Source organism: Acipenser ruthenus, chromosome 24 (assembly GCF_902713425.1).
Source record: "Acipenser ruthenus chromosome 24, fAciRut3.2 maternal haplotype, whole genome shotgun sequence".
In the NCBI taxonomy this organism is placed as follows: Eukaryota; Metazoa; Chordata; class Actinopteri; order Acipenseriformes; family Acipenseridae; genus Acipenser; species Acipenser ruthenus.
Genome location: NC_081212.1, coordinates 7075198 through 7095986, shown reverse-complemented (window position 1 = coordinate 7095986; position 20789 = coordinate 7075198). Strand labels below are relative to the sequence as shown.

Below are 20789 nucleotides of genomic sequence, written 5' to 3'. Positions count from 1 at the left end.
GAGCCTGGAACACACAGTCGCGTCTGGAACACACGGACAGACAGTCGCGTCTGGAACACACGGACAGGCAGTCGCGTCTGGAACACACGGACAGGCAGTCGCGTCTGGAACACACGGACAGGCAGTCGCGTCTGGAACACACGGACAGGCAGTCGCGTCTGGAACACACGGACAGGCAGTCGCGTCTGGAACACACGGACAGGCAGTCGCGTCTGGAACACACGGACAGGCAGTCGCGTCTGGAACACACGGACAGGCAGTCGCGTCTGGAACACACGGACAGGCAGTCGCGTCTGGAACACACGGACAGGCAGTCGCGTCTGGAACACACGGACAGGCAGTCGCGTCTGGAACACACACACAGACAGGCAGTCGAGTCTGGAACACACGGACAGGCAGTCGAGTCTGGAACACACGGACAGGCAGTCGCGTCTGGAACACACACACAGACAGGCAGTCGAGTCTGGAACACACGGACAGGCAGTCGAGTCTGGAACACACAGACAGACCGTGGACAGTCTCAGTCTGTCTAAACTGGTAGAGAGCTAGCCATTGCCCCACCCCTACATGGGATTTACCTGGAAAATGTCATCACTATAAACCCTGTTTGTTTTGTGTAGAAAGCCAAAAAACCAACAACTAGTAAACAGAAGCACGCTGTCTGCTGTTTACACTCTAGCACAAATATTTGAATGAGTTGTGAAGCAAATAAAAATCATAAATTCTTGCTATAACAAAATGAAATGAAAAGCTGAAAATAAACACTTTGAAAGATTTCTGGTGCTGTGTTTCAATTGATTGTTAATGTGCATGACCTTACAAATCACATCAGAATGTCATTAAACGAGAGCATTGCCCTGAGGAAACCTGAGCAGACCCATTAGAAAACTGTTACAGTATTAACAGCACTGGAAATGGGTTTGGACAGCACAGCGGGGTTCTGGTAGGTGCAGCACTGAGGGCACCATACTGCAATGCACAGCACTGTGCACGTTTATTAGAACACCTCAGAGCGGGTCATTTATATCCTTTACATACCTACCTGCATGAAAACCTCATAGAAACCACAGGCACTCCTGTGTGAAAATGTTACACCACTCTGTGCTTTAATTAGGCATCTTAGTTATCATGGTCATACAATGAATCTTTCATAGGACTTCCATTTGATCTTTAAATAAAGCTGCTGCAGATATCCATCTTGATTACAGTATATGCTGAATGTATTTGCTTATTATAATCATTTCTGAAAACGTTGCTTGTATGAGGATGATGAATCATTTATTTGATTTAATATCAGATCCGTCTCCAGTTGTGTTTTTTTTCCTGTAACGGTGGAATTATTGTCTCATTGTTATCAATTTTGTAAAGTGGATTTTGTTAATGGACACGCGGTGGCGTCACAGTTTTCAACAATTCCATAACGCCCAACAGCCGCTAGAGGTCGTTCTTTTGCCAATTAAACAGCTGGTTGATTTCCAGATGTTATAAATTCTTTCCTAGATGTATTTATCTCCTCACACCAGTATGACGCTTGCTAAGTGACAGGAACGTGTATATTGCGTCTGTGCAGTGTAACTGCACAGACCCCGCAAAAAGTCATGCAATTACGCTGTTAATTCATCAAGTTATATCATTCTACTAAACTAGGGAATGTAACGTGTGTTTGATGGTAACCGCGTTTGTGTGGTTTAATATTTATGTGTGTATAGTCAGTCCCAGAGCCCGAATTACTATGCAGTTTAAATGTCTCTGCCTGTCAAGGTTCGATACTTAAATGTTGTAAAATACATAGATAGGTGTGTCAGACGCTGCTCCTCAGCAGTCGTGTGTTTTCGGTTCTCCGGTCTCCGCTGTCCGCAGCGCAGTTTTCAGGTAGATTAAAAAATAAAGTTTCTCATTGGCCAGCTGTCCCCGCCGGGTGCCAATCAGCGGAGTGTTGCTATGCCGAATTTGTGCAGCTGTTGGTAGATGTGGCTGTCCGTCATGTCCGTACGGTGAGGGAGAGAAATGCAGCTCTGAGTTCACACTCACAACACCGCCGGGCTTATGCGCTGCATCCAAAAACCTGTGCGTCTGGAAAAAAAGGGGGACCCAAGGAATACACGGCAAACACGGGATACGATTGCTTTCAAGAGACTGGTCACCCAAAGAAACCAGCGCAGGGGCGATTGAAACCTGTTCATATTGTTTTTATTCGAAGGTAAATGCATGGTGTTTCACTGTTTTTGTTGTGCAGTGCGTCAATTGAAGGTAAACACAGATGACAGGGTGTAAAGTTTGGGAAAGGTTTGTAACGCTGTGCACGCCGGGGGCGGCTGGTTTTGCAGCAGCTCTCTGTATACTTGGCTGGACTGCCTGTCTGCGCAGTTAGATTCCGTTTCACTGTAGTTTGTAATGATATTACCAGAGAGGTGAATCTACTGCAGCAGCAGCGTAGTAAATAATGACGTCCTCGTTTATTTTAGCAGTGATTGAACATGCAATTCGCTATGCAACAAAAATAAGATAGTGGACAACAACACAATTCAATTAAACTGGATAAAGGGGTTAGTATTGAAAAACTAGAACAATATTAATTTGAGGGATGCATTTTGGAGTCAATGGTACCAGCACTGGTCAGTGTGACCCAAGTCCACACAAACAGTATTGACCCGCAGAGCAGGAATAGCGCTAGCAGCCGAGTAGCCAACTGACTCCCATTGTCAGCGTTGATGGTCAAGCCATCCCAGGACTGACAGCCTACCCTCCTGGTAGCAGGACAGTCTCTCCATGCCCGCTCGGAGCTTGTGAGGGACCCCGCTGGTGAAGATCTGCTCTTAATTACCCTCCTTGTCCAGGCATATTGCTACTGTAGAATAAAAACAAGGCTCTTCGCTTAATGCGACATTCGCATAGTGTGGACACACGTGATCTTTATGCGAACGGCTCGTTTATTCTACACACTGGCAGGTACGCGTTTTCATGTGCGTAATGTGTACGTGTTGTACTTTAATGAAAAACACCGTGTAAGCAAGTTTCTGTACCGAGTTGTGTGCGTGCGTGTGTTTGCCAGTTATCCAGGCCGGTTCTGTACTGTAGTTTGATTACACCATTGAGATTTAAGATTCCAGAGCGTGTTTGTCTGTCTTTGACTTAAAGAAAAGATGCTTTCTGTGGGGGCTGTATTTCAAAGGGACTCATCACTTATATTTTCATTTTGTTGTTTTGTTGACAGACGCTTAATGTGGCCAGTAGTCTCTGTCCTGAGGTTTCGTAGAGAAGTACTGTATCCTGTATTTGGTTGATTCCACAGTTTCAATTTTAGTTGTCATGTTTTTTTTATGTACTTTTTCCCTTGTGTGACTTGGGCCCTAGATTGTGCTGCTTCTTTGTGGATTTCTACAGTTTAAGCGACTGTAGGTGTAGTTTAGTTTACCTGTGTTATTGTAAATGTTTACAGATACATTGAATTCCCTGCTTGCATGTGTTTTACATGACAATGTTTTTACTAAGTGTGACTGGACCTCCCTGGGCTTTTACTGGGGGCTGAGATTGGGCTCAGCAGGAGATGCAACAGGCAGCCCAGACGTACACGGACTGTAGAGAGGGAGCGCTCCATTGTAAGAGAAGATAAAGAGATCATGGAAGACCTGGGCTGGATTGGTTAGTTTTGGGTCTGATTCATTTGAAAAGGAATAGATGGTTAGGGTTAGTAAACCGGACTGGGCTAGGTTGGGTTGGGTTGGGGGGGGGGGGGGGGGGGGGGGGGGACGCCAGCATCGCTGCCGAGCCTTTTCAGGTGTAGTGGGCTAGTCAACGAAACACTGGAGAGGGGAGGTGACCACCTGATGACCCCTGTGAGGAGCCCCACCCATCCCATTCCAGACGGTTACCATGCTGAGGCGCTAGGGAGGCTGCACATAGGCTGATCCCTGAACCCCCCTGCCACACACACACTCTCACACACACCTTTCACCCTCTTACCACTCCTGAGCTGGGGTCCATCTGTCCCGAATCTCTCTGACACGCCCCTGCCCTCAATATGCTGCCCAGCTTCAATGTGACTATACCGTGTTCTAAAAGCACCACTCCCTGTGGAATGAACACAGTATCACACAAGTAATGTAAAGGGTTGTATATAGAATTACAAAATAAAAAAATAGTATGTAAATCCCTCTCATGAGTGATTTTAATTTCTTTTTCTATTCAAATGATCCAAATGGAAACTGGATATTTCCATGTAGCTGTTAAACCAGCACTAGTTTAACTCCTAATGCTCTATTCTAGGATACTTGCTTCCAGCCTCTAACTACCCAAAAGCCATTCATCTGTACTGCACAATGTACACGTATTTTTGAATGTATGTATTTTTTCAAAGACCATGTCCCCAGTCACCTCAGTAAACCCCACAGTGTCTGACACGTCCCTCAGCGTGGTGTTGGTATGGATACACACAAAGTCCCTTTAAGTATTGCTATTTTAATAGAATTTATGAAAGAAAAGCTCTTACACACTCGTTGTAGTTCCCTGTTGCAAGAGAAAATCTGATAAACTTTTGTATAGGGTTGAGTTTCCACCTCTGGGTTCTGCAGATATTCTCCCTTCACCCATATAACACTAGTAGAATATACAGCAGTATTACTAAAAGCGAATTGTAATAATTTGTTGTGACGCTGTTATAGGTTTCTCTTGAAATGTGAGTTGTGTTCACAGTGGCACTTCATAGCACTCTCTAAATAACATATTTCCAATTCCAATGGTCTTGATTAGCCTGTAAAGCAGAGATGGAAAATATGACTCAAGATTTGACTGACCCGAGTCCTGAAATACGACAGTCAGTGTATTTCTGAAAGTGAGTGAAATGTGTGCGGACAGGGAGAAAGTACTGAATAACATGAGAGCCCTGGGTCTGGCGAGGGATCGGGTGTCTGCTCCGGAGACAGGCAGAGCTGGAGCTGGGAGCTGGGAGCTGGGAGGCTCAACTCTGCGCTTGCTAATCCAGCTACTGCTGGGCTGTGAGAGGGCTGTTTATGCATGGCTCCATCCTCGCTGGCACTCTCCCTCCATGTCCCTGAGCTCAAACCATTAGGCCGCACTGCTTACCTCTTAGTCATCATCTGTAATGACAGCCACTCTGTTTCCAATTCATAAACAAGAAACAGAAAACATTAAGTGCATACCAGCAGCCCTTCCCTACCTTGCATTAGATAGGGCTGCAGCAGCCCAACATATTTTTAAGGATCTCTGTTGGGGAAGGATATGAAAAGAAAAACTTCTAAACTGTTGCAAGTAATAGTGAAATATGTTATTGCTACAGACTCATATTTGTCATGTGTAAATATGCAGGAATGTCACAGCTCCCCTGAGGTGAATGAAGTGCTGTGTGTGTTTCAGGTGTGCGCCACCCCCCCCCCAGCCCCACCACGGCGCTCACCTGTGTGCTGCGGTGCTTCCCGTGCGAGCCGACCTGGGCCGGCAGCCCGTTCCCGCACCGCCACCCTGCGCCACCCGTCCTGAGAATGACCCGCTCCAAGACCTTCCAGGCCTACCTGCCCAGCTGCCACCGAACCTACAGCTGCATCCACTGCCGGGCACACCTTGCCAACCATGACGAGCTCATCTCAAAGGTACCAGGGCGTCTGTGTGATTAGAGCAAGCAGGGGAGCGACGCGGCTGGAGAGCTGAGAGTGGAGTGACCCGTGCTGGACTGGTGTCCCTGGCAACAAGGAGGCAGCCGCACCCTTATCATGTGTCCATATGTCACTTCTGCATTTATATTGAGAGAATTGTCATGAAACTTTTAAACAGATCATTGAGTGTATCACGGTGGGTCTGTCTGTACCCAGGCTGGCGGCCTGTCTGTACCCAGGCTGGCGGTCTGTCTGTACCCAGGCTGGCGGTCTGTCTGTACCCAGGCTGGCGGTCTGTCTGTACCCAGGCTGGATGTTTGTCTCCAGAAGACTAGGGGCCCCCTTAATTATGAGCTTACATTTTTCGTTGTCCATTTTTTGTATTTATAGGGCCCTAAAACATTGACTCTCTCACCGCTTCCTTTTCATGCAGAGAAGCTGTAGGGCTGCAGGAGAGTAAACGCTTTCTTTACATGCAGTGAAGCTGTGGGGCTGCAGGAGATTAAACGCTTCCTTTAACTGCTCCTCTCCTGGGCAGTAAACCAGACTGCAGGCTGCTCTCCGCACGTCGCTGGCTGGCAGCCCAGCTGCCTGTCTAAGGTTGTGTTTCTGCGTGTTTCAGAGCCGCTGTGTGGAAAGAGGGTTCCAGATGAAGGCAGGAAACAGAATGCTCTCATATTGCCCAGGGGACCGGCAGGCAGGGGAATCGGCTTGTAAACAACAGCAAACAGTTTAGAGCAATACCGGCCCTTTCAGGAGCCATCGCAAACAACACTGCCATCATTCAAGTTAGCCATGGATTGTATTACTGAAAAAACAGAGTACAAAAAGGCAATTGGTTAATTTCAATAAAAGTTGTGATTGTATTTTCATTTTAATTCTGTTCAAGGACCCAGCACCACCACAGTGTGTAATTGAAAATCCCATCATGTATTTGAATTTCATTTCACTGTTATCATCTTTATTAATCTGCGTAACCATGTTATTGTGGTCTAGATTGCATGAAAAGACTGCAGTTTGTAGAGTTATGAAATAGGGGTGTTAATATCTTATATGTTTAAATGTGGAGAGATTTGCCTAAATGTTGAACCGTTGTTAAAAATATGCAGGTCCGATTAGGTGCCAGCCTTAGTGCTTACATAGTAGTAAGTGTTCAGTGTGAGCCATTTCATGCTGAGTATGTGTTCAACGTCTACCAGATGCAATGAAATGCTATACACACACAGCTCTATTAAATACAGGTAGTGAACAAAAAAATGGAAACACCAATGTAAAGTCACTTAATAGGGTGTTGGGCCACTATGGTATCCCGCTCTGTGGAGTTCTCAGCGGACCGTTTTTGATGAAACTGGCTGCTCGCGCCCCAGGTTGAAATTTGCAGTCAATTGATCTGCAGTTGCTCGCCTGTTTTGCCTTGCACTTCGAATTAATGCACGGATATCACGATCCTGGAGTATGCGCTTCCGTCCACTGTTGCCCTTTGCTGATGATGTCTTTCCCTCGGAGTACCATGCCGACATCACCTTAGACACCGTTGCTCGTGAAACATCAGCAAGTTGAGCTGTCTTGGTCACTGAAGCTCCTGCCAAACGCACCCCAACAATCACCCCTCTTTCAAAGTCACTGGTCTCCTCTTGCAGCCATGCTAGTCATAATTATAGGCAACCTGGCCTGTCCAGCATTTTTATACATGACCCTAAGCATGCTGGGATGTTATTTGCTTAATTAATGCATGAGCCACACCTGTGTGGAAGCCCTTGCTTTCAATATACTTGGTGTCCCTCATTTACCCAGGTGTTTCCATTTTTTTGTTCACTACCTGTAGATGTTTCAGTAAAGTCTCCAGAAGTGATGGCGATTCTTATGCTGGCTTGCCTGATTGGGTACACGCATTCCCATAGAGGATTCAACATGTCATGCTAAAGTGTAAATGTTTAAAATTAAACAGGACCTACAGTAACATGCTGTAATGCAGCTGTGCTTGATAGAGCAGTAGCTTGGTGAACACAGAGAGGTTCCTAATTGTCTCTGTAGAAGCATGTGGAAGCTGCAGTGGAGTCTCAGTGGAGCAGCCCGAGGCCGTGCTCAGGGAGGTGGGTGCGTTGCAGAGGGGCTGCTCCCTGTGTCTGAAGGGGCAGCTCGCTGGGGTGCTGCACACAGCCCGCACTGTTCACACTGTGGCTGTTCTCAGGACAGTAGCGCCTTTGAGACGGCAGGCTGCTTTAATTCTGGAAATGTCAAAGGCTCGTCTGTTTTCCAAAGAGCTGATTTTTTTTCCACAGGGTGTTATTTATCTGTTAGAAACACATTGGCCTGGTGCAGCCCCTCTGAGCTGGCAAATAGGCAGGTTTGTTTTTGTCTACCTCCCTAACTCAGAAACCACTGGCTCTCCTGAAAATGCATGCTGATATGTCCCTGATGAATTCAATACAGTGAAACTGCAGGTTGTGGTTGATGAAATGTATACTCTTCATCCAAGGCTGTCAGAGCCCCGCAGTACAGCTTGTGATTCTGCAGTACAGCTTGTGTTTGATTAGCCTAAATGGATGTCTAAAGCTGTATTTATAAGGCTAATGAGTTTGGGCATTGGGTTTGTCACAGGGTGTTTGTTATTGAAGACGCTGTGTGTGCAGGTTATTCTTTTTAGTGGCGTTAACCATGACAACTATGGCATTATCCCAGGATTATAGACTTGCTTGCATGTTCCTGTGTGTAGTTACAAGCAGCTGCTCTGAACCTGAATGTAGTCTTGGTCATTTAATTATGGAGAGCAAGACTACATCCCCCAGAATGCCTCTGTGGTCAGTTTCCAAATGCGGCAGACCTGTCTGTAATCAAGCGGACATGTCTGAGTGCTACGATTCATAGGTTGCTCCGGTGACGACGGAAAAGGTTTGAAACGTGGAAGTATGTGTGTGGAATGCATTTCCTCTCTGTTCTTTGCAATGTTGTTTTGATGAATCAGTAAAAGGCTTTGCCGTCTGATTTAGTAGCTAGGGGTTGTTTTAAGGTTAAGTTGGCGCTCCAGCGCGGAGTCAGGCTTTGAGTTGGTTGTTATGTTTTATTTTGTGTACGGCTAACCTTCCGAGAAGGAGCGCTGCTAGAAAAATACATACAGGTACCATCATGTTTAAACCGCTTACATGAAAGACAGTGTCAGAGATCCTGGGAAGAGTAACCAGACACAAGGAGAGACCCCGCTGCTTCAGCTGAAGAAGGACTGGTGGTCCAAAACATGTATACAACCAGGTCTGTAAGGTGCATACAACCAGGTCTGTAAGGTGCATACAACCAGGTCTGTAAGGTGCATACAACCAGGTCTGTAAGGTGCATACAACCAGGTCTGTAAGGTGCATACAACCAGGTCTGTAAGGTGCATACAACCAGGTCTGTAAGGTGCATCACATAAAAAAGGTATTGTGATACTTGATAAGTATATGTGTTGTGTTACTGGTAAATGGCTTAGCTGTCCAGTTTTTCGTAGCTAGGACTTAATAGAAGGGCTTTTTCTAAAGTACCTCTGCTCCTGTCCTTTTCTTTTTTTGTAAGTCATGCCCTATCATATGTGATAGCAGCTGAACAATGGTCATGTAAGGGTCAGTCTTCTTCAGGTAACTTCAATCGAAAGAGTTTATTCAGGAACAAAGTAAATCAAGTGTGATACATGCCCTTGATACACCCATAAGAGGTGTAACCGATTCTCTGATAGGAGCTGGAGTTCTGGGATTGTGTATGCGTCATTTAAGCAGAAGTATAAAGTTTCATGTTGGTTTTATCAGACAGGCTTGCAGTCTTTCAATAGAAATGTTATAATCTAGATGAGGAAACAGCTGTTGAAGCGATAGCATCTTGTGACAGAGCTGCACGAAGGCAACGTTTATTTAAATGTAACCAAAGAAGCTACATTATATACATTTATATCGCAGAAGTCTAGCGGAAGCCATAATTGTAGTATGTTAGTTTTTGAAATGTCAGTTTTGTCCGTTTTTCTTTAAGTATATGGAAAACTACAAAGCGGTATGTAGTTCAAGCTGTTAACGTAACTTTATTGAGCAGAGCTGAAGACCCTCTAAACTCCCACAAGGTGGTCTTTGAAAGCGTGAGCTCCTGACCCTGTCGCTGAGCTGAGTCGTGGCCTCCCCATTTCAGCTTCTGATGTTTGCAATCGTTCCCTGTGGTTCTGATTCCTAACACTCAGCTTCATTGTATGTGGATTTGAGCTGAATGGACATCACTTTGTGGAATGTTAAGAATGTCTCTCCATTGTCTTTGACTTCTTCATTGTAGACAGTCACATGAGTGTGAATGATTGCAGACAACCTCACAAGGTAAAGTAGCCTTTCGAAAGCACTCAAGTTGCAAAACAACTATGTTTTTTGTGAGATATTAAATTAAACAAGATTTACATTGGCCTCTTTTATTTCAAGTGAATGTAATTTCAAGTATTTAGTGAATTCACAACCCCAAGTAGATGGGATGTTTCCTTTGATTTTGAAGGTGGCACCAACTGCAACGGGTTGTAAAGAGAAGCCCGCTGCAGGCGTTCACCATCGCTGCATTCTTTCATGAGCTGCAAATAGACTAGCGTTCTGCTCCAGCAACTCGATTGCCAACAGTGTGGTCAAGAAATTGGCCAGTCTCGTTCTGGTATTAGAATCTGTATTAGCTGTTCGCCTTTCACCTGTTCACATGATTCCAGGAATGTTTTACACTTTGCATTTAAAAATCCAAAACTATTTAAAGGCTTCCAACACTTTGCTCTGGATTCACGTAGAGAGTTTCGAGTTTCTCACAGGATGAACAAACAGAATGGAATCTGTTAAGCATCCCCCCCCCCAGCGTGTGTGACCTGCATTCTTTGGGCGCTAAATCTAAGTAGGAGATACACAGGTCCTGATGCGCAGGCGAATGTTTTACTGCAGTTGTCCAAAAACACCCCTTCTAACTTGCTGTTGAAAATGTTGTACCGGCTCGATTGGTGTATAAAGAAAGGCTGTATAATGAAGAGTGAGAAGTGACCATCTCCCAGGACAAGGAGCCCATTAAGAACTGGTCCTTGCACTCTGAAGGAAGGTGAAAGGTGTTGAATTAGATACAGATGGAGTGCTTCTCTTGTCTTCCTCTGTGATGCGTCTATTCTGGGAGAAACCCGAGTCTTTGTTGGCTGCGCAGACACACAAGAAGCAGCTTCCTTTCTCTGAGCTGCCCTGTTGCCCTTCCTGCTCCTGCTGTCACGTCCTGCAGCGTGGGCAGGTTCTGAGTGTCCTCGGCAAGCTCTCCTTGTGTATCTAGGGGAAAGTAAAGCAAATCTCCTTTCCTTGGCCACAGTCTGTTTCATGTTGTACTGATTCTGATACTTTTTGTATGGGTTTCTTCTTTTTACCTTCCTGACTAAAGAAATGCATGCAAGCACCTTGTGGAGCGCACTGCTCCAACTGGAACCCCACAGCCGGGAAGGGGTTGCTTTCCCTTGGGATGATGCTGCATGTCTTTGATTTGAGTGTATGTACAGACGTGCTCAAATTTGTTGGTACCCTTACAGCTCATTGAAATAATGCTTCATTCCTCCTGAAAAGTGATGAAATTAAAAGCTATTTTATCATGTATACTTGCATGCCTTTGGTATGTCATAGAATAAAGCAAATAAGCTGTGAAAAGAGATGAATTATTGCTTATTCTACAAAGATATTCTAAAATGGCCTGGACACATTTGTTGGTACCCCTTAGAAAAGATAATAAATAATTGGATTATAGTGATATTTCAAACTAATTAGTTTCTTTAATTAGTATCACACATGTCTCCAATCTTGTAATCAGTCATTCAGCCTATTTACAGTGCCTTGCGAAAGTATTCGGCCCCCTTGAACTTTGCGACCTTTTGCCACATTTCAGGCTTCAAACATAAAGATATGAAACTGTAATTTTTTGTGAAGAATCAACAACAAGTGGGACACAATCATGAAGTGGAACGAAATTTATTGGATATTTCAAACTTTTTTAACAAATAAAAAACTGAAAAATTGGGCGTGCAAAATTATTCAGCCCCCTTAAGTTAATACTTTGTAGCGCCACCTTTTGCTGCGATTACAGCTGTAAGTCGCTTGGGGTATGTCTCTATCAGTTTTGCACATCGAGAGACTGAAATTTTTGCCCATTCCTCCTTGCAAAACAGCTCGAGCTCAGTGAGGTTGGATGGAGAGCATTTGTGAACAGCAGTTTTCAGTTCTTTCCACAGATTCTCGATTGGATTCAGGTCTGGACTTTGACTTGGCCATTCTAACACCTGGATATGTTTATTTGTGAACCATTCCATTGTAGATTTTGCTTTATGTTTTGGATCATTGTCTTGTTGGAAGACAAATCTCCGTCCCAGTCTCAGGTCTTTTGCAGACTCCATCAGGTTTTCTTCCAGAATGGTCCTGTATTTGGCTCCATCCATCTTCCCATCAATTTTAACCATCTTCCCTGTCCCTGCTGAAGAAAAGCAGGCCCAAACCATGATGCTGCCACCACCATGTTTGACAGTGGGGATGGTGTGTTCAGGGTGATGAGCTGTGTTGCGTTTACGCCAAACATAACGTTTTGCATTGTTGCCAAAAAGTTCGATTTTGGTTTCATCTGACCAGAGCACCTTCTTCCACATGTTTGGTGTGTCTCCCAGGTGGCTTGTGGCAAACTGTAAACGACACTTTTTATGGATATCTTTAAGAAATGGCTTTCTTCTTGCCACTCTTCCATAAAGGCCAGATTTGTGCAGTATACGACTGATTGTTGTCCTATGGACAGAGTCTCCCACCTCAGCTGTAGATCTCTGCAGTTCATCCAGAGTGATCATGGGCCTCTTGGCTGCATCTCTGATCAGTCTTCTCCTTGTATGAGCTGAAAGTTTAGAGGGACGGCCAGGTCTTGGTAGATTTGCAGTGGTCTGATACTCCTTCCATTTCAATATTATCGCTTGCAAGGTGCTCCTTGGGATGTTTAAAGCTTGGGAAATCTTTTTGTATCCAAATCCGGCTTTAAACTTCTCCACAACAGTATCTCAGACCTGCCTGGTGTGTTCCTTGTTCTTCATGATGCTCTCTGCGCTTTAAACGGACCTCTGAGACTATCACAGTGCAGGTGCATTTATACGGAGACTTGATTACACACATGTGGATTCTATTTATCATCATTAGTCATTCAGGTCAACATTGGATCATTCAGAGATCCTCACTGAACTTCTGGAGAGAGTTTGCTGCACTGAAAGTAAAGGGGCTGAATAATTTTGCACGCCCAATTCTTCAGTTTTTTATTTGTTAAAAAAGTTTGAAATATCCAATAAATTTCGTTCCACTTCATGATTGTGTCCCACTTGTTGTTGATTCTTCACAAAAAATTACAGTTTCATATCTTTATGTTTGAAGCCTGAAATGTGGCAAAAGGTCGCAAAGTTCAAGGGGGCCGAATACTTTCGCAAGGCACTGTAAATGGAGAAAAGTAGTCACTGTGCTGTTTGGTATCATTGTGTGCACCACACTGAACATGGACCAGAGAAAGCAAAAGAGAGAGTTGTCTGAGGAGATCAGAAAGAAAATAATAGACAAGCATGGTAAAGGTAAAGGCTACAAGACCATCTCCAAGCAGCTTGATGTTCCTGTGACAACAGTTGCAAATATTATTAAGAAGTTTAAGGTCCATGGAACTGTAGCCAACCTCCCTGGGCGCGGCCGCAAGAGGAAAATCGACCCCAGATTGAACAGAAGGATAGTGCGAATGGTAGAAAAAGAACCAAGGATAACTGCTAAAGAGATACAAGCTGAACTCCAAGGTGAAGGTACGTCAGTTTCTGATCGCACCATCCGTCGCTTTTTGAGCGAAAGTGGGCTCCATGGAAGAAGACCCAGGAGGACTCCACTTTTGACAGAAAAACATAAAAAAGCCAGACTGGAATTTGCTAAAATGCATATTGACAAGCCACAATCCTTCTGGGAGAATGTCCTTTGGACAGATGAGTCAAAACTGCTTACGATTGTAAGTCGCCCTGGATAAGGGCGTCTGCTAAGAAATAAATAATAATAATAATAACTGGAGCTTTTTGGCAAGTCACATCAGCTCTATGTTCACAGACGAAAAAATGAAGCTTTCAAAGAAAAGAACACCATACCTATAGTGAAACATGGAGGAGGCTCGGTTATGTTTTGGGGCTGTTTTGCTGCGCCTGGCACAGGGTGCCTTGAATCTGTGCAGGGCACAATGAAATCTCAAGACTATCAAGGCATTCTGGAGTGAAACGTACTGCCCAGTGTCAGAAAGCTCTGTCTCAGTCGCAGGTCATGGGTCCTCCAACAGGATAATGACCCAAAACACACAGCTAAAAGCACCCAAGAATGGATAAGAACAAAACATTGGACTATTCTGAAGTGGCCTTCTAGGAGTCCTGATCTGAATCCTATCGAACATCTATGGAAAGAGCTGAAACTTGCAGTCTGGAGAAGGCACCCATCAAACCTGAGACAGCTGGAGCAGTTTGCTCAGGAAGAGTGGGCCAAACTACCTGTTAACAGGTGCAGAAGTCTCATTGAGAGCTACAGAAAACGTTTGATTGCAGTGATTGCCTCTAAAGGTTGTGCAACAAAATATTAGGTTAAGGGTCCCATCATTTTTGTCCATGCCATTTTCATTTGTTTTCTTATTTACAATATTATGTTGAATAAAAAATCAAAAGCAAAGTCTGATTTCTATTAAATATGGAATAAACAATGGTGGATGCCAATTACTTTTGTCAGTTTCAAGTTATTTCAGAGAAAATTGTGTATTCAAAATTGAGCACGTCTGTATATATTTGCAGCCTTGTCTGTGTTTCTTCCAGCCTAGCATTGGGGTTGGTGTCCACAGTGGCGGCTTCATTGCCCTCCCTGGTTGTTCCAGGCAGTGAAAGAGCTGTAAGGAGTTGTGTTGAAGCTGCTGCACTCATGGATTGTGTCTTTTGTTTTGTCTTTCAGTCCTTTCAAGGAAGCCAAGGCCGGGCGTACCTCTTCAACGCTGTGTGAGTGTTTTTCTTTCTTCGCGCTCTCATTAACACATGCATCCCACCCTCCAACCTCCCCACCTCCCACCTCCCCTCCCCAGCACATTTGCTGGTGGTCAGGGCTTCCCACGAGCAGCTCATGTGATTTCTCTATGTTCATCCAACTTGTACCTCAATGGTGTATCTGAACTCCCACTCACTAGCAGTCCACTGCAGTACCAGCTCTGTTCCAGACAGTGCTGTCGTGAACCACTGTGCACTATGCATTCTCCAGCCCTTGCTGTTGCCACTGCTGGTATTGCTGTGGTCCTAATGGTTCTGCTTGGGTTTCTTGAGTGATACTCTGGGGTTGTCGTGCCTGTTTGCCCATAGCATTGTCTGACCTTTTCTGTCAAGTTAGCTTGTTTAGCCCCACGAGTGACGGGTGTAGTGTAGCCCTGAGCTTGGGCACAGATCTATGTGAAAGCAGTATGTTTGTGGATTTGTAAACAAACGTGACTTCATCAATAATGTAGTGCGCACACAGATAGAATGGGGAGGGGGGCTGTACACTGTAACCTGTTGCTAGTGGTTAATCAGCGCTGTTTTGAGTAGAGCAGTGCTGTCCCTGCTTGCCTGCCTGCCTCCCACAGCACTGTGTTTGTGTAGCCTGCACGCCTGACCCCAGAGCCCTGCGGGTCACTGCTCTTGCTCTGGGGTCTCTATGGGGACGGGTGGTGTGACGCCACCTGTTTGAAAGTGGTGTTGCTGAGACTCCGGGGGGAAGTTTGTGTTCAGAAACAGGTGTCTTTAGTAACCTTTAGACCCTGGGGCAGTATTTTCCCACGCAGGTAATTTGCTCGCTCTGTACTTGTGTGTTTGTTTTAAATGATCATCAGGTCAGTGAAGATTTGATGCTGTATTTTATTAACACTGATATCAAAGCAGTGATGTGCAAATGGAAAGTAGCACCTATGTTTGAAATTCTTGAAAGTGTAAATCACTGAAGAATAGATTTGTAAGGAGTTGTGAAATCCTGGTTCAATGAATAAGCTGCCTCAAGCTTCAGATGCACTAGCCCTGTTGCTGTGACTAGCATGGCAAATCCTAATGTCTTTCACCATCTATGTGATGTGCTTGACTCTAATAGTAATAGAATCGGCACAAAAATATAGGACTGTGAAGGGTGGATGAAGTCCAGAAGTATCCCTGGTTGTACTTTTCTTTACAGTCCAGATTACAGAAGATTTGTGCTTGGCCCAAATGTTGAGGTGAGTTGCAGGATCTGTCCAGCACACAATCCTGGATGGGGAAAAGCCACTTGTTAGTGTGATGGCTGTGGTGCATCACTTTGCTCCCGTGTATAGCATGCATTGCCCGTCTGATCTGTTTGTTTTATTGGTAACATCCACCTCTTACTGTCACAGTCCAATGAGGTTTCTGTGTTGAGACAGTGAAGGGGGAGAGGTGGGGGTCCTCTTGCAAAGACGAGCCGGAACTCACATAAGAGGCAAGCTAAGTCACATGACTCGCATCTCCTGCACAACTGTCTGATTCAGTTGCAATGAAAAAAGCATTAGGAACTTCAGTATAAGAAGTTCAGTATACAAATAAAATGTGAATTGGTATAATAATTCTTGTTGAAGAAATGAACGTTTTTGTGGCGTTCCGGTACTGGGACCACACCACTGGACAAAAGCATTGTGCTGAGGAATTGCATGAATCGTGGTTTTGGAGCTGAGTAAAGCGTGTCGTGGGGTGTGGCGTGGCTGCTGAACTCCGTGCGTCTCTCCCTGTCCAGAGTGAATGTGGGCTGCGGCCCTGCGGAGGAGCGAGTCCTGCTCACCGGCCTGCACGCCGTGGCGGATATCTATTGTGAAAACTGCAAGACCACCCTGGGCTGGAAATATGTAAGTGTGTTTCCTTCATTCCCACCCCCACCCCTCCATGTCACCCAAGGCATGCTTTTGAAATGTGCCTTGCTTTGCTTTGCTTTTCTGTTGACTGTGCCAGATGCTGTTGTGATAAAGTCCAAGTTTAGAAACTGTAGTTGAAAGTGTCTTGATAACTGTGTTTAGTGGCACATTGTGCTGAAAAGTGAATGTACCGTTTGAGCAGCTTGTCTTGATTGTGACCAAATCACAGAGAACAACAAAATGGGATTTGTGTCCCTCTGAGAACACAATTGAGGGGTGCTTGGGGTTGCATGAGATTTCTAGTACTTGAGGGCAGTAGAGGAATGCAATGGTGGAGAAGGGGGATTGATGTCACTGTCATTTCTTGCTGTTGACTGATGATTTGCCTTGGTGTCCATGTCTGCAGGAGCATGCGTTTGAGACCAGTCAGAAGTACAAGGAGGGCAAGTTCATCATCGAGCTGGCACACATGATCAAGGACAACGGCTGGGACTGAGCACAGTGTGGTTTGGCATGCAGCAGTGGGGGTGGCCCTGGGTCCCCCCTCTGCCCCCCTACCACCTGCTTGTTGCAAAGTGAGAGAAGGGCTGGAGCTGGACTGAGGGGGCTTCTCTGTGTGTCTCCCTCTCTGGTCGTGTACACTCCTTTTCACCCGCTCCCCCCATGCATCCATTCTGTGGACTCTAGACTTGACTGCTAGAGACCTCGCCTCGTGTGCTTGGGGGTGGGTGGGGAGTATTGGAGAAATGTCTCAGACAGTGCGCTTGCTCTGCAGTGGTAGGGGTACCTGACGGTGATCCTTGCTGGTTGGTCTCCGAGGAGGAGGGAGGGGGTGTTGACCCAAAATGTGCTGACCAGGCTGCTGTAGTAGCCACTTCCAAGCAACTGGCCAGTTGTCACTGAGATAATGACCAAAGATTGTGCTGGAATGAGTCTCAACCCCAGTACAGGGGCTGGCGGTGTTTGCAGGGAAATCTCCCCCAGCACGTTGACTTGTGTAAACATCCAGATACAGAGAAAGCCTTAAAGAACCTCGACGATGCTGCTGCCAGGTCCCTCCCTAGTGCTGGGGTGTTCCCTGCATGCAGAGAGTGCCTCATGTGTCACAAGCCATGTGGGTTTGGGCTCAAGGAATGGGCATGACCCCCCTTTTGACCAAATCCCCAAGGAAAGTCTGGTAGCTTGAGGCACAGCACAACCAAAGACCATTCACCCCACAGCCCACCCGACCACAAAACCCGGGACGTCTCAATCACCTGTTTGGTGGGGCAAGGCAAACCAACCAATGTGATGACTGGTGGAAAGCCATTTTGGGGGACACCCCCCCTCTCCTCCTTTTTGTGGAGTTATATGAATGCATTGTGCCTGCTTTTGCAGAAACTCGAGATGTTAATCTGTCTCTCTACCTGTGTGGTCTTTGCGTATTACGTTGTAATATATGACGGCGAGTCATTGTAAATGTAGCTGGTGCTCATTCTTGTTGTCGAATACGTTTTGTTATGGTGTCTCATGTTGTTAATGCAAACCTGTCTCATTTGTTTGGAAGGCTGTGCTGTCTGCCTCGTCCCTTATTACTAAAAGCACTTTGTCATGCTGGTTGTTTACAAATGAAAGTGCTTCATTGGGGCGGTTCCTTTTTATTTTACATAAGAAGGCCGTCATCAGTTGAAATGTGAGAAATGAAAACTTTTAAATCCAAAGACCTGCTGATGTGTGTTTCCATGTCGTTTTTGGGTTGGGTTGGGTTGGGGGGGAGGTGGGAGTGGGAGTGGGAGTGGGAGTGGGGAGGGGGGTATGGTTGGTGATTTGGTTTGGTTTGGTTGGGTTGGAATAAAAGTCACCTGGAGGAATGGTGTCAACCAGCGACTGGCAAGAAAGAAAAAGCATAGCTGAGGCTGTCATTTTCTATCACTGCAGCTTATTCAATTAACGATTTAAAGATGGCTACGTTGGCTTCTTGCTGCAGACCACACACGGGTATGTTGACACGCTTCACAGCTGGGTGGAGAAGTTCAATTGGTTCCACTGAACAGTTTAGAAACAGCTGCAGGAGCACAGCCACCCTCGCAGTGCTGGTGTTCCACACACTCACACAAAGGGTCAATCTCAGTGTGCCAGCGGGCTAGTCCTCTTCAAGAGCACTAACTCCAGGACTAGAAAACCCCCTGCAACTGAACTAAATGAGTCCCCATTGCAGCATACTGATCAGAAGATCCAGTTCATTAGTTGAGCTGATCCTGAGCAGATTGTCATTTTTACAAAGGTTACAAGGTTGTATTAGATGTTTAAAGAGCTTATGTTTATTAAAAATCTACATTATTGCAGGTGATTGTAATACAGACATGAGGAATGTAAAGCACAAGGTTTCCATGTGTATAACCCATCTTAAACAGAATTGCAAACTGGGTAAGTGTGCTGCAATCAGCACTAAACGTGCCCCATCAAACGCATGATGATCCCAGTGATGTAATCAACTTTTGGTACGCTGCAACTGGGATGAACAATGGTACTAATGTTAGTCCAAGCAAGTGGATCAAACTCACTTAATCCCCCTGTTGGACGCATCAAGTGGACTAAATTTGGTACAGTCTTCTCTCATGCAACACCACATACTGGCTGTGCCCATTGTCACTTTTTATATTCTATTACCTGCCATCTTCTGGTCAAGGTGTTCAGCTGCCAGTGGGAAAAGAGTGGAAGGGTTATCTGTTGAAGCATTGCCAGTGTCTTTCAGTTAGTAACAGCAAGCATCTGGTGAGCACAGTGGATTTCCTAGAGCAATACGAATACAAATTGGATCCTGAACATCTGTTCACTAAAGCCGCAGCCTCTTGCTAATACCCTGTTTCCACTGCCTGGCGCTCCCGGCAACAACACAGGGTGTTTCCACGGCTCGCGCAGGCGTCTGAGCGCGGCTGTCTGCTAAGCTTTTGTATCTCATACGCGATGTAGCCAAATTGGCTTCAAATGAAGTGCGTCGTAATGTAGGCAGGAGGGGGGACTAGTGAAGAAACAGACAGGGAAATCCCTACGACTGTGGCTGTTTTTCTTTCATACAGATAAAGCATGCATATGCCATCTTCTTTATTGTTTTTCTTTAAGCTTTATTGTATTCCCTGAAAGCAGAGGACTTTGTTAAATTGAACAGCGTTCATCCTGCTTCGGCATGCAAGACACAAGTCTGCAGTCACATTGCTTTTTTTCTTTATTCATGATGAACACAATGAAAACCTGTTTGACACGACATTGCTCTTTAAACCAGTGGTTTCAACCCTGCTCCTCAAATCGCCCCAACACTCCAGGCTGCTGCTCACTACTTCTGGTATTTATTTCTTCAAATATGATCCCCTGTTTGATTTTGGATTGCAGTCTGTAGGTGAGCATAGGCTCAACATCGATTTCTGGAGCAGCACACTGTCCAAACTCTGAGGCTATCTACAGGTGCTATCGTTTTATACGTCAAAAAAACTATAGTTCCCATGTCAAACAAGCACCTTGAGGACCAGTATTTAAAACTTACTCAAAGACACTTCACACACGAAAAACAGACACCATGTTATATGACCCGCCCTTAACCTACAAGGCAGTCTCCCAGCAAACCGGCAGATACTTCTGCATCGGCCCAGGCGATTGCTGTTATTTGCTGAACAACACTACTGAGTTTCAAACTTTCAAAATCTTTCAGTCCCAAGGTCCAGACACACCAACAACTCACCAGTATTGTTAATGAAAAGAGGACCAGAGAGAATAAGGTGTCTAACAACACAATGCATTTCCAAGCCTTGTGATACATTCAGCTACAAACATTTGCACCGCACACATCACTTACCGGTAATTAGAGCTCATTCGAGCTGGCTGCTGTCAATACATCATAATCCTGCTCTATTGTGTGCTGCACAAAAAGACAAGGACGCAGATTTTTCCACCTCGCATCCTGCCGGCATTGTTTTTGTCAGCCTGAATGGGGCTGCTTGTTTACTGGAACTGCTGGATAAACATGTTCAGAACAAAGCCACAGGTGTGCAAGTGTGTCTGGGTTTCTGTGGGGTGTTCTTCTCCACACCCACGGAACATGGTGTACGCTGTAGATTGCACAGGTTCCTGAACGTCGCTCATTACTAAGGCTGGGTTGTTGCCTCTTTGGCCAGCCTATTTTCTGTTCCATGGGTGTTTGTAGGGTTACAGCAAGGGTAGAATTTCCAGAGGATTTCAACGGGGCTGAGCAGCGTGTCACAGGCAGCAACACATACAACACAAAGGGTGGGGGTCATCTGCTAA

The 20789-nt window shown here is 45.4% G+C and overlaps 1 protein-coding gene across 1 annotated transcript; it reads left to right on the top strand.

Moving 5' to 3' along the window:
* Window positions 1–1802: 1802 nt before the first annotated feature.
* Window positions 1803–18198, top strand: LOC117964219 (protein yippee-like 2). The gene is made up of 5 exons (XM_058998380.1): window positions 1803–2200; window positions 5374–5606; window positions 14591–14634; window positions 16397–16505; window positions 16918–18198. The coding sequence occupies exons 2-5, from the start codon at window positions 5499–5501 to the stop codon at window positions 17005–17007; spliced, it is 351 nt and encodes a 116-aa protein (XP_058854363.1). The 5' UTR covers window positions 1803–2200; window positions 5374–5498; the 3' UTR covers window positions 17008–18198.
* Window positions 18199–20789: the final 2591 nt, after the last annotated feature.

Excerpts from the sequence above, each read along its gene's own strand:
- LOC117964219 (XM_058998380.1), top strand. The coding sequence starts at position 5,499 with ATGACCCGCTCCAAGACCTTCCAGGCCTACCTGCCCAGCTGCCACCGA. Across the intron at positions 14,635-16,396 it reads GCGTACCTCTTCAACGCTGT|AGTGAATGTGGGCTGCGGCC; the intron begins GTGAGTGTTTTT and ends CTCCCTGTCCAG. Across the intron at positions 16,506-16,917 it reads CCACCCTGGGCTGGAAATAT|GAGCATGCGTTTGAGACCAG; the intron begins GTAAGTGTGTTT and ends CCATGTCTGCAG.